This window comes from Lepidochelys olivacea, assembly GCF_965140295.1.
Source record: "Lepidochelys olivacea isolate rLepOli2 genome assembly, chromosome: 18".
Taxonomy (NCBI): Eukaryota; Metazoa; Chordata; order Testudines; family Cheloniidae; genus Lepidochelys; species Lepidochelys olivacea.
The window spans coordinates 11204834-11230080 of NC_140428.1; the positions used below are offsets into that span (position 1 = coordinate 11204834).

The 25247-nt window shown below is 53.2% G+C and overlaps 1 protein-coding gene across 8 annotated transcripts in view; it reads left to right on the top strand.

Moving 5' to 3' along the window:
• Positions 1-669: 669 nt before the first annotated feature.
• EPHA8 (EPH receptor A8) overlaps positions 670-25247 on the top strand; it is a 130881-nt gene continuing 106303 nt past the window's right edge. For 7 of the 8 annotated variants that reach the window (XM_084651365.1, XM_084651366.1, XM_084651368.1 and 4 more), the window contains exon 1: positions 670-850. In XM_084651365.1, coding sequence (XP_084507491.1) covers positions 781-850 — 70 coding nt within the window. In that variant the 5' untranslated portion in view covers positions 670-780. The remainder of the gene's footprint in view (positions 851-25247) is intronic. The other variant, XM_084651367.1, reaches the window with a different exon arrangement.

A 25247-nucleotide genomic window follows, 5' to 3' on the forward strand; every position in this document is an offset into this window, starting at 1 on the left:
TGTCAGTTAACACCTTGCTCCCCGTCTAGACAAGGCCAAAGAGAACAAGAGACGCACCAGAGTGAGAGCCCAGAGTGTGCATCTCTGTGCAGCAGGGTGCTGGGCTCAGAGAAAACCTGCCCATGGAGTCCAGCCCGCTGGAGTGCTCTGGTCCATCCCCAGACGTGTGGGATTTATCCTGGAGGGCCACTCCTCCCCCTCAGCTGCGGAAGAAACGCTAGCCCTGGGACTCAGGAGAACCTTTGCAAGAACTTTCCAGCCTCTCCCAAAGCCCCCCCTGCACCCCAGCCCGGGCTCGCCACAGGAGGGATCGCGGCTTCTTCTGTCCAGCGTCCATCCACTGCCTCTCTCTCCCAGCCAGCCCTTGCCCTGCTGCGCGTCCCGGGCACGGTCCGCCCGGGACAGGGAGCAGCGCAGCCACCTTGCTGCCCCTGCCAAGGAGGCGGTGGCTGTAACGCTGGGCGTCCCGGCAGCCTGCCCCGCGCTGAGCCGGAGCCAGCGAGCGCCGGGGTCGGTTTCAGCAGCACGAGGCCGGGGTAGAGGGAGGATGGATCCACCGTAACAAGGGGGGGCTCTCTGAAACCCAGGAATCCCATTGGCTTCTAGGCGGTGACGGGCAGTTCGCTCCCGCCCCCCATGCAGCTTGGCTGGGTGTACGCGAGCAAGAGTGTGGAAAGTGCAGCCGGCTCGGCTGGGCTCCGCCGAACCCCCCACGCCAGCGCCCGCAGGAGCGCGGCCAGGCGGGCTGCCCCGGCCCCGGCCCCCGCCGCGCCGCGGACCATGGCCCGGCCGCCCCCGCTCTCGCTGCTCCTCGCCATCGCCGCCTGTGCCTCGGCCGCCACCAGCGAAGGTAGGAGCCGGGTGGCCCGGCGAGCGCGGGCAGGGGCCGGGCTGGCACCGCTCGCTCCGCCGGGCGCCCGAATGCCCGAGTTGTGCGGCCCAACTTCAGCGCCGGGCAGGAGGACTTCGTGGCACATGCCAAGGGCCTGCCGGGCCGGGCGGAGCAGCCGGAACCGCGGCGTTCTCCGCTGGCCGGGCTACAGCCCAAACCGGAGCCGCGCCTCTGCGCGCCGGACCGTGGGGCTGGGGCGGCCAGTGCTGGGGGCGTTGGAGGGACAGAGCGGGCGGTGCAGACGGGCCCCCCCCCCGGAGGGAATGGCAGAAACTTCCAACGTGGCCAGCTGTGAAGCCTCCAGGGACCCTGCGGCGCAGCTCCCCTGCCCGGCCCCGCCCGGCTCCCCTGGGCGCTGGCAGTACCATTCCTGCTGCCTCTGTCCCCTGCAGCCCGGCATCCTTGCACCATCTCTGCCCCTCCAGCTGCCTATCGCCCCCACAGCGCTGACCACAGGGTCTGGGCTGCCTTTCCATGAGATCCCTGCTGCCCCAGCTACCATCGTCCCCAGCCTTTCTCCCCTTCCCCGCTGCCCCATCTGCCAGCCTCACCTGGCACCCTCCACACTGGGTGGCCAAACATCCCCACCCTGAGAGCAGTGGTTCTCCCCATTCCCTGTGACCCAGCACTCGTCTAGCCTTGCTGCCCAGTTCCCTCATCCCTATGCCTGTTTTTCTACCCCTTGGTCCATCACCCCTGTCCCTGACCCCCCTGCTGCCCAGCTACCTGGCTGGTTTCTTGCTTCTCTTTGCCATAGGGGAATCCTAGCAGTGGAGCCCAAGTGCTAACTTTCTCCTCTTACTCAAAGGTGGTGTTTAAAGTGGTCTGGAAAAAAGTGCATGGGGGGGGTGGCTCATAATCTGGGACCTGCAGCTTGGGTCAGACAGTGCCCTGTGGTCACCCGGCTCCATTTTAATTACATTGTTTGCTGGGTGTGTGACCCTTTGCCACCCCCACCACACACACTTTGGAGTTCCCTGCCCCCCAGAGCCCAGTGCCAGCTCCCGTTACACAGAGCTGCCTGCTGGGCTGTCCCTGCCCTCTCAGCAGCCACACGAAGGGCAGCAGCCAGCGAGCCTGGGCAGCACTGCGGCTACACTAACCCCAGCGCTGGGCACCTGAGCTCAGCTAACTCTGCCCCCAGACAGAGCATCTCAGCTCCCAGGCAGCGAAGCCAGGGAAGCTGCTCTCCATTGCCTTGTGCTCCTGGGAACATTCCCATGTGCTGGCTTCTTTACAGCACAGGGAGGAGAGTGAGGCGGGGGCTGGAAATTCAGCTGCCTCTGGATCGTGCTGGCTGGGAACCAGCTTAGTATGGAGGGAGGAGAGCAGGTCCCTAGGGGCATGGCCTCAGGCAGCCTGCCCCCTGGGAAAGGCCCTCTGGAGAGGAGGCAGTGCTGGATGTGCTGGGGTCCGGCTGTGGTGCAGGAAAGGTACGCGACTGCTGCTGGAGTTCTTCCCCACGTCTCACCCTGGCCAACACCACTGTGGATCTGGGCCCCCCAGCAGTCAGGGGCATTGCCACCAGCTCACCCTGGGGGATCGGTCACTGTCTTGCTCAGATAACAATGTGCAAGCCCTGTATCGACAGAGTCCTGTCACCCTGGCCCTATGGCTCAACGTGGGGCTGGGCTGCCCTTTCCCCGAGTCTCCCCCTGCCAGGGACTCACGCCTAGGGGGTGACATGCATGTGGGAGACCGAGCTGCAGCCGGAGCCGCACCGTCCACATGGCTGTTTTCCCTGTGCTAGCTTGCACCCTGCTAGCGTGAGTCTGTCTCCCAGGCCTGCAGTGTCGCCATATCCTTACCAGGCTTCAGCTGACCCCTTGTTGCCCCAGGGGTGGCCCGTGTGCAGGGGCCCTCACCCTGCTGTGCCACCGGGGCAGCCGTGTGCAGGGGCCCTCACCCTGCTGTGCCACCGGGGCAGCTCAGGTCTTAGCAGAGTCCCTGTTGAACCCATCCCCACGCAAATGACTCCCGGGCTGGCAGGTGTTTGAGCAAGTGCCCCTGGAGACAGCTGTGTGCTGGGCTGGGTTCCCCAGCTGGGAGGCTTTCTGTGTCCCTGCCAGACTAGCTCTGTCTCATGGCCAGGTGAGCTCTCCCGTAGCCCAGCTTCACTCATCCCTTTACCCACATTCATCCCCTGGCCCCATGTGCCCGTTTCCCCACACCGCAGATCTGGCAGCACTGCTGGTTGCCCGGCTGCTCAGACAGGGGCAGGCCCCCCACCCTTTGATCAGCTACAGAGGTACCAAGAGTTGAGACCATTGGCAGGCTTCTCGCTCACACCGCTAACTTCTCTGGGACCAGGGACTGGATTCTGATCCAGCAGGGACGGACCTGACTCTCATGCGTTCATCTGCCCTCATCCTCAGACCCCAGACCCTTGCCCCAAACCCCGCCGCTTGTTTGCAGGTTTGAAATGGTGGGAGAGCTTTGATTTGTTGCTGCGGGGCTCGCACTGGGGAATGCTGGACTGTGGGGACTGGGGTACGCGTGGATCACGTGATGGGGAGATACGTACTAGGCAGCGCGGAGTCTGTGATGTCAGTGATATTGGAGAGATGCGGGGGAATGCCAGGCAGGGTTAGGTCTGTGTTGGCAGGGTTTGACTGGGCAGCACATTGTCAGTGGTGTTGGGAAAATACAGAGTTGTCCGTGGGACCACAGCGATCCCAGTGTCTATGGTTCCAGGGTTACGCTGACCAGTGGCCTGTTAGCGGTGCCGTGGACATGCTGGACACTGATTGATTCTGATGCTGCAATATCCTTGGTAGCTGAGTGTGACTGATGCCAGGGTAATGTGGGGCAGGGATATGTCCATGGTACCAGATTTCTGTGGGGCAGAGATGTGTCAATGCTGCCTGGGTAAAAGCTGGCAGCAAGGTCTGTGTTGCCAGAATCATAGCAGGCAATAAATGTAGTGCCAGGGACTAGCACAGTGTCATCAGGGTTACACTAGGCTGGGATGTGACTGTGGTTCTGGGACTACAATGGGCAGAACTCTGCCAGTTTTTTCAGATTATATTGAGCACGTATGTGCCCATGATGCCAGCGATATGACAGTCTGGGATGCAGGGGATACAAAGCGCCTTGATGTGTCTTGGATGCCCGGCCATTGATGAGCCTGTGATGCCCAGTGTATAATGGGTACGCATGGCACTGGGGTTATATGAGGCTGGGGCTCAGCCATGGTGGCACAGTTATATTCAGCTGCAAAGTATTTCTGTTCCTCTGGTTATACTGAGCAAGGATCTGTTCCTGGTGCCAGGGTAGCTGGGGGCAGGGATGTGACTGCTCTGCTGCCTGCACACAGGACAGCGATGTATCCGTGGGGCCAGAGCTACAAAGGGCAGGGATGTGTCAGTGGAGCCTGGGGTGCACCGGGCAGTGGTGGTTTCGTGGGGCCATGTCTGTGCCTGACAGTGCTATGACCTACCCCCGAGGGTTATGTCAGGCATGTGTGTGTGTGGCACCCAGAATACACTGGGCAGGCATGTGTGTATGGAGCCAGGATTACTCTCAGTATGGGGTGGCTTATACTGGGCGGGGGTAGTTCCCCGGGGCAGGGTTATACTGGGCGGGGGTAGTTTCCTGGAATGGGGGTAGTTCCCTGGAGCAGGGTTATACTGGGCGGGGGTAGGTCTGTTAGGGCTGGATTGTTCTAGAGAGGGACAATTTTGCGGTTGGGTTTTTACAGCCCACGTTTTGCAGCTCAGCACCCTTGTGTGCCCGCTTTCAGGCCCCCTACCCACCCCCATCATCCTGCTTCAGAGTCATAGGCGGGGGGCTGGAACAATTTTTATTACTGAGAGCCATTGAACCAAACTGTAAACCCTGGATATAATGGAAACCACTTGCAGCCGGGGGTGCGGCAGTGGTGTGGTTTCCATTCTATACAGGGTTTACAGTCTGGTTCAATGGCTCTCAGCACCGCCATTACACACATTGGCCCAGCACCCTTGCACATAGTCCTGTCTGGATTCCTTTGACCCCACCCTGGCTCAGCCCTCTCTCCACAGACTTCCCATCCCCCTTCCCACTCCCTCCTTTGTCCTAGCCACTCATCCTGTAAGGACCTTGACCACTCCACCTTAGTCTAACCCTCTCCCACCAGCGTTCCCCTCCCCACACACATCCTAACACTGCTCCAGACTCAGACACTATAATAAGAATCAAAGCCCGTGTAGCTCTCTCCCCAAACTCTCTTCCTGGGGTATGAATGGGGTGGCTGCTCCCAACCTCTCTGGGGCTTGGCTTTGCCATGGTAGGGTACAGAGAGCAGTTGATGGGCACTGGGCTCCATTCCTGGCACCGGAGGGTCTAATTTGCATTTAGCCATCGTAATCTGTAGCCTGTAATCTGAGCCCTCGGGTGTCTGCATCCCACATGCAGTCGGGCAAGCCACAGCCCACCGGAGCCTCTGTGCCAGAGTGACACCGCTCCCTGGAATGCTTCCCACCATCCCCGAGTGCCCAACCTGCTGGGCACGGTGGGCACCCGGGCATCACTGCCCCTGTGTGCAGTGTGTGAGGGGTGAATTGTTCAGAGATCTAGTTGATTTTATTCTGAGCGCTAGAACCTGGTGTAAATCCAGAAGGTGGAAAGTGCAGCTGCAGAGCAGAGAGTCCTTCTCAGTCACATCTGCATCAATTAGTTTAACGTGCACACATTGGGTGTGTGCGTGCAGAGGGTCTTGGGTGTGTTTGTGTGTGTAAGATGGAGAAGCTGCCCCAGACTACTCTTCCTTCCATTCCACCAAAACCTAACAAGCCCTCTCTTTCCAAAGGGATTGAACAAGAGCTCAATTTTCCACCTGCAGGGCCCTTCCCCATGCTCGAGGATTCTGCCTACGTATGAGGACCCAATCTTGCAAAGACTGACAGTTGTGGGTAACTTAATGCCTGTCAGTAGTTCCCCTGAGCTAGGTCTTTGCAGGATTGGGGCTGTGAGATGTGTGTTGTGGGTGGGGGGGCTGATATGACTTGTTCAGTGATGAACTTCAAACAAGCTGTTTGGAGAAGGCAAATTCTTTTTCTGTTGTGCAGGAAATTCTGACATTTTGAAAAATCATTTTTGTTCCAAATCAGAACTAAAAGCCAAAATTTCCCACAGAGCAAAAATTCTGAAAACTTTTGCTTCAGCATCATGGACCCATAATGTTTCAATAAACTGAAATGTTCTGTTTGGATAATATAATGTAATTAATAAATAGTCAAAATGAAACAAATCAAAACAATGAAACTGAAACGAAACATTTTTATCTCAAAAAGAAAAGGAGGACTTGTGGCACCTTAGAGACTAACCAATTTATTTGAGCATAAGCTTTCGTGAGCTACAGCTCACTTCATCGGATGCATGCAAGCTCATGCTCAAATAAATTGGTTAGTCTCTAAGGTGCCACAAGTCCTCCTTTTCTTTTTGCGAATACAGACTAACACGGCTGTTACTCTGAAACCTATTTTATCTCACTGAAACTTAACGTTTCAACCTTTTCAAAATGAAATAAAACAGTTGCAAGATTCATCTTGACTTTTTCCTATCAAACATTTCTTCAGTAATGACGTGTTCCTACAAAATATTTTGATTTTTGACAAATCTGCATGTTCTTATGGAAAATTGTTCTGTCAAAACATTTTCAACCCACTCTACTTAACAGTGTTTCCTCTGGCCTGAGAGCTACCAGCAGCCCTGCATTCTTCCTCTCAAGTTTAGGAAAGATCTGTCAAACCAGTGGAGTCTTTCAAACTGACAGCAGTGTTTAAAGTGCTACCTCTATCGGCATGAATGTGTTTATAATACCACTGCATCCCCTAAGTGACTTTGGGGAGGGCATTATTATTATATGCCTGTCTGGGTAGATAGGTGTGTGCATGCATATCTTTCTCTGTGTCCCTCATCACATCTCTTGTGGGACATCCCATGCGTGCTTCCCTTTGCGGCAGGGAGTGACTGATAAGTGGTGCACCTAAATGTAGCCTCTTGGCGTCTCTGTAAAAGGGAAGCAGCTCCATTTAAGCTGCCCAGCTTTCTCCCCCATCCGCTCTGATTGCAGCCTGGAGCACATTTACCCATCACAGCCTCTCCTGATGGATAAGCAAGGTGCTAACTGCTAGCTGCTTTCTGCACTCACGTGGAGATCACAGCACCCCAATAGAGTCCCAAAGGCAGAGGATGGTGCTCCAGGAACAAAGGCCACTGGGCTATGCAGACTACTCCACGCCCAAGTGCTGTGATTGTGCAGTTATCCTGGGTTCATCCTGTGTATTGCCAACCTGGGCTCATAGCGTGGTCTGATTTGTTTCAGACCTTCCTATGCAGCATCAGGACTCGGTGATGTTGCATATTTATGTTGTATTGGACATAACCATAACACCCTTCCTGTGCAAGGAACCAGGAGTGACCAGGATAGTGTTAAAGGCAAGGAAACAGGAAAGCTGAGAGTCAATTAAAGCTTGAAGGGAAAAGATACAGGCAGCCAGTGATCAGAATGAGTTAACGCAGCCAATGGGGGAATGAGTGCATTTATCAAATATATCAGGGGAAAAGGAAACACTACGGAGACAGGCCAGCACTAGATCCATTGATAAAAGAGGAAGAGGAAGAAATTAATGATCACTCTGAAATAGTTGAGATACTGAACTTGTTTGAAAATCTATCTTCAGGCAGAAAAAGAGGGGAAAGTAATTTGGTCAATTAGTGAGTGCAGAAGAACCTGTAAAAATAACTATTGACAAAGAATATAAGCCATATTCTATCATCTGGTTTTAATCAGAAATCCCCACTGATATCAATCAATGCTTCAAATCTGCAATCTGCTTCAAAACTCGTAACATAATCAAACCTGAGCTGAGGAAGCATTTGTATAATCTGAACATGCCCAAATTAGCTGTCTGGGATTAAATGCATGCCTGGGTATTTAGAGAAGCAGCAGATAAATTTACTGTGTTACTGATACTCACAGTGTTGTTGGAGCCATGTTGGTCCCAGGATATTAGAGAGACAATGTGGATGAGATCATATCTTTTATTGGACTCACTTCTTCTGGTGGGAAGTTTTCAAGCTCTTCTTCCGATCTGGGAAATGTGCTCAGAGTGTCACAGCTAAATACAAGGTGGGACAGATTGTTCAGCATAAATAGTTAACCCATATTTCAGGGGACAATTCAAGGCAAAGTGGCCCATTAACACCCCTCCAGTCATAGGGGAGAAGGGAAGTGGGGGCGGGTAAGGGAAGAAGAGAAAATGCTACTGATAGCGATTTCTGAAAAATCAAGGAAAGTGGTGAGGTGCCCTGAATTAGAGAATAGCAAATACAGGTACCAGTCTTCAAAGAAAAAGGGAAGAGTGATCCTAGTAATTCCCATTGTACAAATCTAACTTGTAAAATAGAGCGACGGGGGAAACCCTCTAGACAGCTAACAGAGGGATTCTCCAAGTTGCCTAATGGGCTTTGCTTACAGGAGCAGATTTTCAAAAGTGCTCAGGCCCAGATTTGTAAGTGGTCAGCTCCGTCCCACAGCTGGGGTCATATTTTCAAAAGAGCTCAGTGTTTAGTGTTCTTTTGAAAACTTGGCTCTTTATTGTGGTGCCTAAATGGGAGCATCATGTGGACCACAGCTTAATGGAGAGATCATTTCACAGACTCCTCTCTCCCCTCCTAATCTTCCAGTTGTAATCTCATTAATGGGCTCTGTGCTCAGATAGAAAATGAGGCAAAATTCATCCGATAATTTATTCAGTGTGCATTATTTTTTCAGCCCTGCTTCCAGTGGTGATGAGGAAGTGATCATTCACCTAGTAAATATCTGAAAGAGAGAGGGAATGGCTTTTACGGCTGTAATGCTTTGAGGATGCTACATTCAGTTTTAGCATTTAGGAATAGGGAAAATAACAAAGATTTTCTTCCTGTAGATCATTAGAGATGAATGAACAGTGCAAAAAGGACTTGTGAATTTTTGAATAAAACCTGTGAATTGGCTTGGACAAAATTTGCAAACCCTGTTCTTTGTTTCCTGTGAATGCCTGCATGAGTGGTTTTGTTGTTGTTGTTTTCTGTTTACAAGAATGTTGGTGGAAAGCAGAGACTGGTGTGACTATATGGGGGTGCCAAAGGGTTCATACTAGGATGGGGTCTGAGCACATCTTAAAGGCTGTTTAATTTCTCCTGTTAATAGTATTTTCTAAAGCTGGTTCAAAACTGAAAACAAATGTTTACAAAAATGTTGGAGTTATTTTCATCTTGCAGAATTCAAAATGGACGTAGTTTTCAAGAATTTTTTTCACAGTTTAAGTTTTATCAAAATAATTATTACAATTTGCTGTGTACTGAAAATCCAGTTTTTGGTAAATGACAAATGTGGATAACTATTTTGATAAATATAAACATATATAATGATAAATATAAATTTAAATTTAAATTCATTACCAAAAGTGTTCTCTTTATTGGTTACCAAAACCCCAGTTATGTGAATGACCATTTTGATAATGAATTCAAGAATCATTCAATAGAATTTGTTTTGAAATTAACATGAACATTTTTGCAAAAAAATCCTAAAAATTGTTAACAGTGTTGATAATTGTTGTAAAAAATGTCAATTACAAATTTATTTTTCTGAGGAAAAAATCCTTTCCATTGAAAAACTTTCAACCAGCTCTAAAAATTCCAACCTAGGGGTAGAAATGCCAGGGCCTCCACGTGTGGGTTCGGTGCAATATTAGAGGGAGAGCTGAGCTCCATGGGTACACAAAACTAGTAGCCACGAGTGGCACAGGAAGTTACCGAGAGCAACCTGTTGGGAACATTGGTCTCAGGCGAGAATGCTGGGCACTGCAAATAATTTTTTCAAGTATTGCACATGCAAAGTAAAAAGAGCATTAGCTCTAAGAAATTCCACTGTGGGATGCGTCCGTAGTAGGGACATGTTGAGGCAGCCTGAAAACGTGCTGCCTTGTCCTTCTCATGGGGATCCGGGCAGAAAGACCAGGCAGGCATCACCCCTAAAACAGCTGCAGTTGTGAAGGATGAACCACTTTCTGCCACACCTCTTGCCAAGACCCCGACACAGCGACCGTACAGATTACAGGAGCTGCTGTGCACACTTGATAGCGTACCTACAGAGTGTGTGTAGTAGTGATGCTGAGCCATGTGGTGTAAGAACCTGTATCAGTCGGGCCTGTGCCTACTAGAGTGATGACTTCTGAAAGACTAGGTGTGAACATATCCAGGAAATTTAAATTGCAGCCCAGCAACATGTCTCTGAACACATGGACGTCACACTTTTGCAAAGTGGCCACAGAGTCTGATTACCTCCAAGTGGATACCGAGCATCGGCAAGTCCAGATAAAGCCAGTAGGAGCCTGTGGGGCTCCTCTGAAAACCATGCATCAGGACCCAGATCCTCAAAGTTATTTAGGTGCCTAATTCCCAGTGATTCCAATGAGAGTTAGGTGCCTTGAATACATTTGAAGATCTGGGCCTAGGTGTCTCAGACTTGGACATCCAAAAATGGAGGCATCCCAGATCACTCACCACTCTCACACCTCTGCCCATTCAATGGAGAGCTCCAGAATCCAGGGGAAAGGGCAGCAAAGCGCAGCATTGGTGTCAGGTGACAAACGTCACAGTATTGCCATCAGGCAGGAGAGGAATGAGAGAATAAAGGGAGGCTGGTTGGGAGCTGACCTGACCCAGAGGATTGATGCACTAAGGCTGGGATTTCCAAAGCAGCCCAAGGGAGTGATGAGCCCAAATCCCATGGGAGTTGGGCACCTTTGAAAATCCTCATCTCTATTGCTTGGGATCAACCAGCAAGAGGTTTGATTAAAAGAATTTAAGGCAAACCTGTTCACTTCAGAGACAGACCTCTTCGAATCCTGGCAAGGCAGAGCATGCGTATGGAGGGATGCTGCCAATCGGTAACTCAAGGAGCTAGGGGAAGAAAAGGTTTTCGAAAGGAGGGATAATCTCCCCAGTAGTTCTTAGTGCGTGGGCTGCACCAAAACCAGCCAGCAGAGGATGAATTTTGTGGGGATTGTCACTGAAGAGAAAATCCTGCTTAAAGGGAAATCAACACTCCATCTCCGTCCCCGTCCCCGTCCCCGGACTGAGCAACGAGAGCAGATGGAAAAATTGACCAGTTATGGGCCCAATCCTGCAAATACTGATAGATGAAACTCCGCAGCTGAGTGACCCCCTTGGCACTACTCAAGTAACCTTACATACGTGCAGGTTTGCAGGAGAAGGCCTTGAGATTTGACAGGCTTGCCAGCAGGTGGTGCTGGACAGTAAAACTGAACTGCACTTTGTTATTAATGTAAAGATTTTTCCAGTAAAATAGGATCCCTGATGTTGCAGGTTGTGCATGGAGTGTTCTCCTTCCCGCCACTCCACCATCCTGGACCAGGGGTCACACCTTATCTAGCCCTCGGAGGAAAGAGAACTGAGCAGATTGTGGTGGAAATTATTCTCACATGCTGGAGCAGATAAATACCACATTTGTGCTCAGCATGTTTGCAAACCCATCATTTGTATATGTGTAAAGGGGTGAAGTTCAGGTGAGTGCTTCTGAGCCAAACCTACGAAATGCTCCTAGTTGTTCCCATGTCTCTCGTTCCGGGCGGGAAGGGATCAATTTCAAAGGGGTTTCCAATGTGGGTGTCTCAGATTTTTCTCAAGACACCTGGGGCTTGACTTTCCCATGTTCTGAGACCCCCACCGCTCCCCCAGACTTTGGCTGGCGCTGGGGTGCTCAGCATGACTGATGACACCCAGGGGGCTGGTGTCTTGACTTGGGCACCCAAAATCTGTGGCCCCTTTTGGAAACACTGTCTGTGTGAGCACTCTGCAGAGGTGCAGTAAGAACTGTTGAAGGATGTACGAAAAGCAGAGCTAAGGCAGCGCACAGAGCAGCCAACTGGCTGAGCATTTGCTTGGAATATTTTCAGCAGAACTTTACTAAAAACCCAAACGATGCGTAACTCGTGCTTCTGGTTTGCAAAGAGTCTCTGAATGGAACAGAGCTGAATCTTGTCAACCGGCGTCCAGAGCTGGCTAGGCTCTGTTAGAAAGGAGAGAAGTGTGATTGCATCACGGTGGAGCTGAGAGTAAAGAAAACAAGGCTCATTTTTCAAGCTAATGCTCCCCCTGCACCCAGTGCGATTGGGGAGCCCGAGTGCCTGGGAGGCTCTGTCTGCACTCTCGCTACTGACTGCTCTCTCTTCTTGCTAGTGCACGACTCTTAGCGTGAGACGCTGCCCTGTGCTGCTCCAGGCTCCTTTCTCCTGGCGAGCTCCGTGGCAGATGCTGCTCATCAAGAGGTTTCATATTCACTTAAAGGAGCCACTTCTGAGAGCACCCAGGGCTCTTTCATCTTCTCTGTCTTTCGACCAGGCATTGTCCTGGGCTCTGGGTCTCTGCTGGCCCTCTGGCATGTCACACACACAGCTGCCCTGTGGGGCCAGCACCCCCCTCACACAGCAAAGTCAGCATGAGGGCACCACATGGCAGCTCAGCTCCTGATCACCACCTCACTGGGGCAGTCTCTACTCCCATATTTCTTGGGCACTGGATCCATTGACCTGGATCAGGAGATTCCTCTGGGGAAGAAGAGGGGATCCACTCCCCATTCCTGCTAGCCGCTTCCTCACTGGAGTCTGGTCGACAGCCTCCACAGCTCAGCCTCTCTCCTTCCCCCTTCCCTCCCCAGCTCTGAGCCTCGGCCTTTCCCTCTTGTAGCTCAACTTTATGGGTTTGGCCAGACATGAATCTCATTCTCTGGGCTCCTGCCCCAGCTGATTCAGTCCCCAACTCAGGCCTCCTCCCTTCCGCTTTCCCCTCAGGAGCCTGCATGGACACCCATAACTTCTCTCCCCAAAGACTAAGGTCAGCCATGCCCAGGGCCACGCTCCCACAGCGCAGGGCTGTTACCTCTATCCACCCATCCTTCTTCCCAGTGGCCTGCTGCTGGGCTCTCCCAGCACAAAGCGCTGCCCATCCCACTGGTACTAGCCGTGTCTTCTCTCTGCTGATGGGGCAAGTGCAGCAGCGACCCCTCCACTCACTGGCCCCCCTGGGCTCCATCTGCTCCCACAATGCCTGTCCTCTCCCATGGCTCTTGAGGGTTCCTTCTCCTTCGCCTCGTCTCACGCCTCCGGGCCTTGAACGGTTCCATGCAGCTGCTTATTTCATCTCCAGCCCACTGGGTTTTCCCACCCCCTCCTCAGTCTCCTGCCCTGAACGTATAACAAGCCGTAGCCCTTCTTCGGATTCCCACACTCGCCAGCCAGGGGCGCGCTGACAAGCTAGTTGGGCAGGGGAAGGAGCAGGCCTGTGACACAGAGGAACTTGCACTCCTACCTGAGAGCTGGGGAGCAGTCAGACAAGACGTCTGTGCATATGTTGGTCAGGCCCCTCCCAGAGTCCACATGCTGCTTTCAGGCCCCTTGGGGCTGTTATTCAGCACTCTGATCCTCCTCTGTTTGCCAGGCTCCAGCAATGTGCGGGGCAGCATCCAGCTGGCCCCAGACCTACAGTTACTGGAGCCCCTCTCATTTGCAAAGAGCCATATTCACAGGCCAGCGAACGGATTTGTAATGCCCCGCCCTGGCTGGATTGCTGGCAGCAGGAATCAAACCTAGGTCCTCTGGAGCTAAATGGAGGGGACTCAGCTGTCTGAGTTAGAAGGCCAGCTACCTTAGCAGGCTCATCCATCTCTAAATGTGGCCCAGTCGCCACTAGAGGGGGACAGAGTGCTGCCTGGAGTCAGTGGGGACGATTTATTTGTCATTCATTATTCTCCCGGTGAAAAATAAAGCTCCAGGTACCCCCAAGACCAATGTTTCCCAGCACGAGTGCTATTGCTGCTAAGGGCAAGACCAGGGGTGGGCAAACTATGGCCCGTGGGCCGCATCCGGCCCACCAGCCGTTTTAATCCGGCCCTTGAGCTCCTGCTGGCCAGTGGGATCTGGGGCTTGCCATGCTCCAGCCGGGGATCAGGGTCAGTGGCCTCTCCACATGGCTCCCAGAAGAGGTGGCATGGCCGCGCTCTGGCTCCTACATGTTGAGGCAGCCAGGGGGCTCCACTCTGCAAGCTGCCCCTGCCCCAAGTGCCACCCCCGAAGCTTCCATTGGCCGGGAACAACAGCCAATGGGAGCTGCAGAGGCTGTGCCTGCGGACAGGGCAGCATGCAGAGCCGCCTGGCTGCACCTTCGCCTAGGAGCCAGAGATGGGACATGCTGCTGCTTCTGGGAGCCACTTGAGGTAAGCCCCACCTGGAGCCTGCACCCCTGAACCTCCCCCGCGCCCCTGCCCCAGCCCTGATCCCCCTCCCACCCTCAGAACCCTTAGGTCCCAGCCCAGAACACCCTCCTACACCCTAAACTCCTCATCCCCAGCCCCACCCCAGAGCCCACACCCCCAACCAGAGCCCTCATCCCCCCCACCTCACTCCCCTGCCCCAGCCCAGAGCCCCCTCCCACACCCTGAACTCCTCATTTCTGGCCCCATCCCAGAGCCCTGACCCCCTCCCACACGCCAACCCCAATTTTGTGAGCATTCATGGCCCGCCATACAATTTCTATCCCCAGATGTGGCCTTTGGGCCAAAAAGTTTGCCCATCCCTGGGATAGACCCAGGTTTTCAAAGTTGCTGAGGAGCTGCAGCTTCTATTGCAGGCAGTAGTGGCCTGGAGTGCTCACCACCTTTCTGGATCCGGCCCATTGGGTGCAGGGGCGGCAGGTTTGTAGAAATTTTGGTGGTGCCCAAACCCGCCCCCCCAAGCTCCACCCCCAAACTCCACCCCCCACCTGCCTAAGGCTCTGGGAGGGAGTTTGGGTGGGGGCGAGGAGGTCTGGGGTGCAGGTCCTGGGCTGGGGCAGGGGATTGGGGTGCAGGATGGGTGAGAGGTTGGGCTCTGGGAGGGAGTTTGGGTGGGGGAAGGGGTCTGGGGTGCAGGTTCTGGGATGGAGTTTGTGTGCAGGGTGCTGGCCCTAGGCTTGGGCAAGGGGTGGGGGTGCAGGAGGGGGTGAGGGATGCAGGCTCTGGGAGGGAGTTTGGGGGCCAAAGGGGGGGTGTAGGCTCTGGGAGGGGCTGGGGAGAGCGGGGGGGCCGGGAGTCTCCACATTCTGCTACCCCTAGGCACTGCCCCCGCAGCTTCCCATTGGCCTCTGGGGTGCTTGGGGCGGGACACAGACCAACCCCACTCAGGGGCTGCAGGGAGGTGCCGGCAGCCATGTGGAGCGAGCAGGCAGGAAGCCGTTCAGCTCTCCTGTGCTGCCGGTGGTGAGTGGGGGCCCCCGGGCTGTTTTAAATGGCCCAGGGGATGCACAGGGCGGGGGCGTCCGGGGAGGAAGGTGGGGCCGAGGGAGAGACCAGTGCTGGAGCCAGGCCCTGGAATATTCCTGGTGCCCAGGCACCACGGGCCCATAGAACTCGCCGCCCATGCTTGGGAGGTGCTTAACTTCAGGCATCCAGGTTTGGACATTGTGGTCAGTAAGAATAGCATGTGATTTAGTGAACCAGTCTGGAGGCTGTAACTGGTGTGGACAAACAATCCACTGCAAAATCAAAAATTTTACAGCTGCTTTCAACTACCTGAAAGGGGGTTCCAAGGAGGATGGATCTAGACTGTTCTCAGTGATAGCAGATGACAGAACGAGGAGTAATGGTCTCAAGTTGCAGTGGGGGAGGTTAAGGTTGGATATTAGGAAAAAACTTTTTCACTAGGAGGGTGGTGAAACACTGGAATGCGTTACCTAGGGAGGTGATGGAATCTCCTTCCTTAGAAGTTTTTAAGATCAGGCTTGACAAAGCCCTGGCTGGGATGATTTAGTTGGGGATTGGTCCTGCTTTGAGCAGGGGGTTGGACTAGATGACCTCCTGAGATTCCTTCCAACCCTAATATTCTATGATTCTGTGAATAACAAACAATCTGGAGCCATTCATGGGTTGTTCCTGGACAGGACAAACTCCATATTCCAGTGATACCAACTCCCAGTTTTACTGTGAATTTTTCAGGATTTGATTTTTTCTTAAATCCTGGAGTCGTGAGAATTTCATCTTTCTTTTCAAGAGAAGGTACATTTCTAGCCCCCTCATTGCTGTGGAGAAAAGCTTGAAAGTGTGACCCTGTAGAGAACAGAAGGCCAAGAAAAAGACCTGACATTTTGTTATTGTTTAAAATCTCATGGGTTTTAAGCAAGTCTGATAATGTTTAGAGGCCTGATTCACGGTGTTGAAGGCTTGCGGGGTTGGCCGCTCTGCTGATTCGCTGATTAAATGGTTGGCTACAGATACCTGGCCACACCTGTCTCTTGAAAATACTGCTTCGGTCTATGGGGAAAGCATGCCACTGCCCGGTTTGCCTCCTGCAGGGGGCGCCCATTCCTGGTGCCCATTCCTTGCCCCCTTTCCATAGATTCCAAGGCCAGAAGGGACCACTGTGATCATTCAGTCTGACCCTCTGGAACTCTACCACAGCCATTCCTGCTGGAATGAGAGCAGATATTTTATAAAAAATCCAAACTTGACTCAAAAAAGGCCAGTGATAGAGAGGCCTAGACAAAATGGAGGATTGGGCCAAAAGAAATCTGATGAGGTTCAATAAGGATAAGTGCAGGGTCCTGCACTTAGGACGGAAGAACCCAATGCACCGCTACAGACTAGGGACCGAATGGCTAGGCAGCAGTTCTGCGGAAAAGGACCTAGGGGTGACAGTGGACGAGAAGCTGGATATGAGTCAGCAGTGTGCCCTTGTTTCTAAGAAGGCCAATGGCATTTTGGGATGTATAAGTAGGGGCATAGCGAGCAGATCGAGGGACGTGATCATTCCCCTCTATTCGACATTGGTGAGGCCTCATCTGGAGTACTGTGTCCAGTTTTGGGCCCCACACTACAAGAAGGATGTGGATAAATTGGAGAGAGTCCAGCGAAGGGCAACAAAAATGATTAGGGGTCTGGAACACATGACTTCTGAGGAGAGGCTGAGGGAACTGGGATTGTTTAGTCTGCAGAAGAGAAGAATGAGGGGGGATTTGATAGCTGCTTTCAACTACCTGAGAGGTGGTTCCAGAGAGGATGGTTCTAGACTATTCTCAGTGGTGGAAGAGGACAGGACAAGGAGTAATGTCTCAAGTTGCAGTGGGGGAGGTTTAGGTTGGATATTAGGAAAAACTTTTTCACTAAGAGGGTGGTGAAACACTGGAATGCGTTACCTAGGGAGGTGGTAGAATCTCCTTCCTTAGAAGTTTTTAAGATCAGGCTTGACAAAGCCCTGGCTGGGATGATTTAATTGGGGATTGGTCCTGCTTTGAGCAGGGGGTTGGACTGGATGACTTCCTGAGGTCCCTTCCAACCCTGATATTCTATGATTCTATGAGGCCGTGACTCTGATGCTTGCTTTCTGCTTTGGTTTATTCATGGTGCTGTGCTGGATCCAGTAGTGGGGAGAACCCAGAGTGTGGGGGAGTTGAGAGCCCTGCTTGGCGAGGGTGCCCGGAGAGGGGAGCTCAGTTTCACCACTCTGCTGTTTGAGTGGGTTAGTAACTGAGAGGCAGAGAACAGACATGTCGGGAAAACACAGCAAAGAGTTTAATTATCAATGCAAAAGGTGTTCCAGGGACAGAGCCTGGCTGGGAATCTTGGGAGGCCTTTGAAGTTCTAATGGCGAAGAACTGAAGCCCAAGGGGACAGGGCTGCTCCCACTGACCCTTCCTCTCCATGTGTGTGCTACTGAGATGACTGCCTGGGAGGGAGAGGATCTAATCAGTGGGCCGAGGACTGCAGCAGGTTAACAGTTAGTGAGGGATCTTGGAGCTCCTCTTGCTCCCCTGCTGCTTTCGGATATGCCTAGAAACATTCTGGATGAAAGGGACCCCTTATGAAGCATCTGGCACGGCCATCTGCACTGGGGCAGGGCTGATTGCTCTGTCTCTGTACCATCGCTGCTAGCTGTGGGTCTAGTCCAGCTCACCTGCAGTGGGGCAGGCCTTGTCCTATGTTCTTTTCCCCACTGCGAACCCAGGAGCAAGGCTTGGTGGGAGGTATTTTCTGCACTTCTTGTGATCTTTAATTCTTGCCTTTCATTAACATCAGTTGCTGTTGTGTGGCTAAGTCACCCCTCGCCACGGTGAGAAACTTCCCTTAACTGGACTGTTCAGTCTTCTGTGTTTCAATTAATCCTGACACGTTACCCATAGGCAGCATGTCTAGTGGTTAAAGCAAAGAAATCCAAGTCAAGAGAGCTGGCCTCTGTCCCTATCGAAGCCAATGTCTCACTGTGTCACTTTGGGTAAGACTTGCAGCACCTCCTGCCTCAGTTTCCCATCTGTAAAGTAGGGAGAAGGCTGTTTACTCACTCTTACGAGCCACAGATTAAGTGCAAAATCTAATCACTATTATAATGACAAGTAAAACCAGTCAGATTTCTGCTGACTGGGCCAATAGCATCATATCCTGTCGCATGTCTAAGGGATTGTGAGCCTCGTTCTTATGCCATAAAACAGGATATCTGCTTTCATACATGAGCACATAGTCTGGAGACTGCATCCTTAGGGCTAGATGGGAACTACACATGTGTCCAATAGCTGTTTATTTTACAATAATGGAAATGCTCATTACCTCTCCCCCTGCACACGGGGACCTGGGTAAGCAGCTCCGGGTGGGACCGAGATTGGACAGAATGTAGCTGATTCGTTTCCTGCCACTCACCAAGGCACAGTGCCGCGGGAGGACTGCGCTGCAGGAGCCATGCAGCACAAGCAGCGGCTGCCAGGCATACACGGTGTCCCGGCGTCCCTGGGCGATGCTCTGGAACTGCTCCCTACGAAGCCTGGCAGGACTCTGGGGAAGTCTCCTCTCTGGGAGCCTGTCTGCAGGGCAAGAAACTCACACAGCTCCCACCTTCCTGGGTCTGACCTCGGAGCATTCAGCATCCTCTGCCCCTCCGTGCGCTTCCCCCAGCAAGTCCGCCCAGGCAGGGTCCTGGGGAAGCCAGAGGATCCTGCCCCCCAACTCCACAGTCAGACGTGACTCTCAGCCAGCCAGTAAAACAGAGGTTTATTAGACGACAGGAACACGGTCTAACACAGAGCTTGTCGGTGCAGAGAACAGGACTCCTCAGCCGGCTCCATTTTGGGGGGAAGTGAGCCAGACAACCACCTCTGCACTTCACTCCATGTCCCCAGTCAGCCCCAACTGACTCACTCTCCCGGTCCTCCTCCTCTGGACTTTGTCCCTTTCCCAGGCCAGGAGGTCACCTGATTCCTTTGTTCTCCAACCCTTTAGTTTTCACCTTGCAGATGGGAAGGACCCAGGCCATCAGTTGCCAGGAGACAGAGTGTCAGCCATTTATGTACACTGGCCCTTTGCTCTGCAACAATTACACCTCCTTATCCCACCACCTAGAGACTGAAGAAATGCATAGGGGAAACTGAGGCACCCCTACAGTATTCAGAGGAAACATTAAGAACAGTCCCACTTCGTCACATCTCTCCCCCTTCCAGACCGAACTGAGCAAGGTCACTTTAGCTGGCGACCTGGGGAAGTTCGAACCCACCAATGGGTTCCCATGGATGCCCCATCATCTCTCCCATTCCTTGGTGGGAGTTACACCAGGCCCTTCCTATTTTACGCCCTCCCTTAGGTCGGGTGTGCTCGATGGCACTCGCAGGCCGCATTTGGGAAAGTTTATGCAGCCCGTGCCCTTTTTCCACCCCAAAATCCCTGGGGTTCAAACTGAGATCAGGTCTTCTCCCAGCGCTCCAGTCTGGAGGACTGTGATTCGGGCTCTCTTGGTTAAGAGCCCCCGTCTTGACTTTGGCCACCCTCTGGCCATGTGTCTCTGTCACCCGCCGCTCGGCATCAGCCCCTTTCATTGGATGCAGCCATATCCAGGCAGAGGGGTCAGTATACGCTGCAAAGCACCGCCCCAATAGATATGGCTGCAGCTCTTTAAGGGCCTGCCCCATGGCCAGACGTTTCTTCTTTATGGCCACGTAATTCTTTTCCTGGGGCAGCAGCTTTTTGCTTGGGCACCCAATGGGGTGTCTCCCCCACTTCGCATCGACCTGCATTAGCACCGTGCCCAGCCCTGTGTCTGTGGCATCGGTGAACACTGTAAAGGGCTTGGCACTGTTCGGGTTTACCAGATTTACCAGGCCCTGGGTTAGAGCCTCCTTCAGTGCACAGAGAGCCCTCTGGCGCTGCTCGGTCCAGACCACCTTGTCTGACTTCTCCTTTGTACATAGCTCAGTGATGGGAGTAGCTAGGGAGCTAAAGTGGGATACAAACCCCCAGTAGTACCCCGCCATCCTGATAAAGGCCTGGACCTTTTCTCGGTCTGGAGAATGGGCCAATCTCTGATCCTCTCCACCAGCCCCTTGGACTGAGAGTGATATGCAGATGTCCAAGGCCAGACCACACAATTCTCCCACAAGCCCTGGAGCAGGGCTGACATGACATTGGACCCCTGTTCTGTAAGGATCTCGCTGGGAACCCCCTCTCTGCTGAAGATGGTCAGCAGCATGTCTGCCTCAGCAGAGGGCAGATGCCCCACCCCTGGGTAGCGGTTGGCAAAATCCAACACCACCAGGATGCATTTCTTCCCCAACCAGATCGCTTTGCTGAGGTGCCCCACTATGTCCAAAGCCCCTTCCCTGCCATGGGATCACTTCCCAGCAGCGCCTCTGGACCAGGCAAACCTGGTTAGCAGCCATCCTGCCCTGCCTGTGGGCCCCCCCCCTCAGCTGGGGTCTTATCTGCCCCCTTGCTCAGCGCTGTCCTGGCTGTCCCAGTGGGGGCAGGCAGCGAGCTCTCTGCTCTCTTTACCGCATCAGAGCCAGTGTGAGCCCCCTCTCCAGTGTGCAGGGGGGCAGGGAAAATCTCTTTGTCCCACCCAGCCCCAGGGGTCTGGTTACAGGTTGGCAGGTATCCTAAGCCTAGCAGCTCCTCCCTCCTGCCAGCCAGGTCATCTGCATTTTCACTGACCATTTCCCTCTCCGCCAATTGGTTCCCTGGATTCAAATTCAAACCCTTGGCCATTACAGGAGCAGGGCCTGGATCCGGTCCCAAAGAGACACAGTCACCCCCCAACAGGGTCTCACAGCTGATATCCTGGAGAACCCCAACAACTAGCCAGCCCAACCCCTCCTGGTTCTGCACAGGGATCTGGGCCATCGGCAGGGTGAGGGGCTTCATCCCTAGGACCTAGGACCCTCACCCAGGTCTCACAGCCCCTCAGCATCTGAGGCTGCACCACCCAGGGCCTGACAACAGTTCTCTCTGTTCCAGGGTCTTGCCACCCCAGGAATGTCTTCCCATTGACCGCCACCTTCCGCTCCCACTGAGGGTCCGAGGGGCCTGAATCCAGGAGACTCCACACAGACATATAGGTTGGGGTCAGGAGTGGGAGCCTGTCTACCACACCGCCCATCTGGCTGATGGTGTCCATGGTCTTGGGACCCAACAAGGGAGCTAGACACCAGAGCTTTTCTGCAGAGTCCCCCTGGTTCAAATCACCAGCCTGCTCAAAGGCAGTGTGGTGGGCATCCACATCCCCCCCCCCTTAACCAGGGGCAGCAATTTAGTGTCAAGGTTCCCTGCGGAACTGACATCCCGGGGTTGATCCCCACTCACCCCTGGGAGGTCCCCTATGCCTTTCCGCTCCACCATAGAATCATAGAATATCAGGGTTGGAAGGGACCTCAGAAGGTCATCTAGTCCAACCCCCTGCTCAAAGCAGGACCAATCCCCAAATAATCATCCCAGCCAGGGCTTTGTCAAGCCTGATCTTAAAAACTTCTAAGGAAGGAGATTCCACCACCTCCCTGGGTAACACATTCCAGTGTTTCACCACCCTCCTAGTGAAAAAGTTTTTCCTAATATCCAACCTAAACCTCCCCCACTGCAACTTATGACCATTACTCCTTGTTCTGTCATCTGCTATCACTGAGAACAATCTATATCCATCCTCTTGGGAAGGATAGCTCAGTGGTTTGAGCATTGGCCTGCTAAACCCAGGGTTGTGAGTTCAATCCTTGAGGGGGCCATTTAGGGATCTGGGGCAAAAATTGGGGATTGGTCCCGCTTTGAGCAGGGACTTGGACTAGATGACTTCCTGAGGTCCCTTCCAATCCTGATATTCTATTCTATGATTCTTTGGAACTCCCTTTCAGATAGTTGAAAGCAGCTATCAAATCCCCCCTCATTCTTCTGTTCCGCAGACTAAACAATCCCAGTTCCTTCAGCGTCTCCTCATAAGTCATGTGTTCCAGTCCCCTAATAATTTTTGTTGCCCTCCGCTGGACTTTCTCCAATTTATCCACATCCTTCTTGTAGTGTGGGGCCCAAAACTGGACACAGTTTTGTGTCCAGTGTCATCTGCAAACTTGCTGAGGGTGCAATCCACACCATCCTCCAGATCATTTATGAAGATATTGAACAAAACCGGCGCGAGGACCGACCCTTGGGGCACTCCACTTGATACCGGCTGCCAACTAGACATGGAGCCATTGATCACAACCCGTTGAACCCGACAATCTAGCCAACTTTCTATCCACCATATAGTCCATTCATCCAACCCATACTTCTTTAACTTGCTGGCAAGAATACTGTGGGAGACCGTGTCAAAAGCTTTGCTAAAGTCAAGGAACAACACGTCCACCGCTTTCCCCTCATCCACAGAGCCAGTTATCTCATCATAGAAGGCGATTAGATTAGTCAGGCATGACTTGCCCTTGTTCAGTCCATGCTGACTGTTCCTGATCACTTTCCTCTCCTCTAAGTGCTTCAGAATTGATTTCTTGAGGACCTGCTCCATGATTTTCACCAGGTCATGCTGCTGCTGCTTTTCCTGCAGCTCTTTCTCAGGCTCTCGCTGGCTCTCTCAGTCCTCTTGCTCTCTTGGACTCAGCTCCAATCCCATCCGTCTCTGATCCCCCGATGGGGAACCCGATCATGAAGACCCCCATCTGGTCAGGGACAGGAGTCTTGGGGATGCCTGGCTACTGCTCCAGCTGCTCCCAGATCCTCCCCGATCTGGGTCAGGAATCTGCTCCTTAGAGCGGTCATCATCCTCCAGCTGCACGATTAACTGTGCTTTGGAGAACTTTCCAATGCGCAACGCTCTCTTTTTGTACAGGGTTACAATGACCTTCTTAAGGAGATGGTGAGAGGCCATCACTCCACTGTTCCCAAGTTGTTGTGGACTCACAGGCCTGTGTGCTCTCAGCTCCCCACGGTTTCCAGGGAGAACCCTAGTATACCAGCCCCTCTTGAGGTCACCACCTCTTTGCCAGGGTCAAGCTGCAGACTCCTCCACCCCGGGACCGCTCGCTGCAATCCCCAGGGGGACGCTGTTACTGCAAAAGTCCTTCTCGCTGTTCACACACTCCCAGGGGTTAACCGGCCCCTGAGACCGTCCCTCTCTGAGCCTTCATCATGCCTGGTCCTCGTTATCCCCCCTTCGTTTTACTGCTCCCCAGTCACTTACTGCAGGAAACGCCATCCACGAGGTGCAGTACATCCCACCTCTGCCACCAGTTGTCACGGAGACTGTGGGCGATGCTCTGGAACTGCTCCCTACGAAGCCAGGCAGGACTCTGGTGAAGTCTCCTCTCTGGGAGCAGACTGTCGGCAGGGCAAGAAGCTCACACGGCTTCCACCTTCCTGGGTCTGACCTCGGAGCATTCAGCATCCTCTGCCCCTCTGTATGCTTCCCAACCAGAGGGTCCTGCCCCCCAACTTCGCAGTCAGATGTGACTCTCAGCCAGGTTTATTAGATGACAGGAACATGGTCTAAAACAGAGCTTGTAGGTACAGAAAACAGGACCCGTCAGCCGGGTCCATTTTGAGGGGCAGTGAGCCAGACAACCACGTCTGCACTTCACTCCATGTCCCCAGTCAGCCCCAACTGACTCACTCTCCCCGTCCTCCTCCTCTGGACTTTGTCCCTTTCCCAGGCCAGGAGGTCACCTGATTCCTTTGTTCTCCAACATCTTTAGCTCTCACCTTGCAGGGGGGAAGGACCCAGGCCATCAGTTGCCAGGAGACAGAGTGTCGGCCATTTATGTACACTGGCCCTTTGCTCTGCAACAATTACACCTCCTTATCCCACCACCTAGAGACTTAAGAAATGCCTAGGGGAAACTGAGGCACCCCCACAGTATTCAGAGGAAACCTTAAGAACAATCCCACTTCGTCACACATGGAACCTTAATCCTGGATCATAGCAGGCTTCCAAAGCCTTCCCGGTCGCTCACAGTGAGATCGGAGGCCGTGTCTTTGCTTGCCTAGGGCACTGTTTTCCCGTGGAGGGTCCCAGCAGGGCCTATGCTAGCAGCGACCTCCCTGCTGCCTGGCTGGCGAGTAAGGCGTCCTGTGTGTCGCCAAGGGCGCAGGTCGCCTGCTGCAGCATTCCGAGCAGGAAATCTTCCAGATCCAGCCCCTTGCTGGGTGAATTACCCAGGGCAAATAGGCAGAAAATCTTCCAATTAACAATAACAAATAACAATGGACGTGAGATCTCGGAGGTAATTACTGTGTGCCGAGGGCAAGGCAGCTCTTTGGCAGTCTGTGCAGCGCCTGCCAGGCGCACAGGGCCTCGTCCTGCTGCTGAGCCAATGAAACCCTGAAAATTCTTTCCAATTGTTCTGCTAACATTAATAAATGGCTCCAGAGCCCCTAATCTGCTCTGTCAGGAGCGTGATGCCTGGGCCCTTCGCAGTCAGCTTGCTTCCCCGCTACCTGCCTCCGCCACCCGTTCCCTGAGTTGTAATAGTAAGTGAAAGTGGCACTGTTCCTCTGGCTGCATGGAGCCCGCCCTTGCTAGAGGAGAATGCCCTGCCTGCTGGAGTCTCCTTCCTGGCCTTGAGGGAGCCCAGCGGAGGCGGGTTCAGCAGTGGTGTTTATTGTTTGTATTCCGGTTCCTAGAGTCCCCTGCCAGGTCTGGTCTCCACACCACTTTTGTACCAATGGAATTATTTCACTTAGGGCTGTGATTTTTCTACTGACATAGTGAAATGGGTGCAACCCCCAGTGCGGACATAGTTATATCAGTGCAAAAGAGCCTGATCCTGGGATTGCCTCAGAGGAGGTGGGAGCCAATAGCCAATCAGCAGAGAGGAGAGAAGGATCAGGGTGCACGCTTGGCAGCTGTCTGATGACATCGTCAGTGGCCAAAGGTCCCTGTTTCTGTGCCTGCAGGTGCTGGCTGATATTTTGAGCTGCCTCTGCTAAGCCATGCAGTTGGGGTGGCCACACTGGAGCACACACTCTCTGGCCAGTGTGCCTTGGGGCCGTGCCGACTGGGTTGCCACCTTTCTAATCACTGGCAGCCTGACCCCTGAGGTCCTGCCCCAC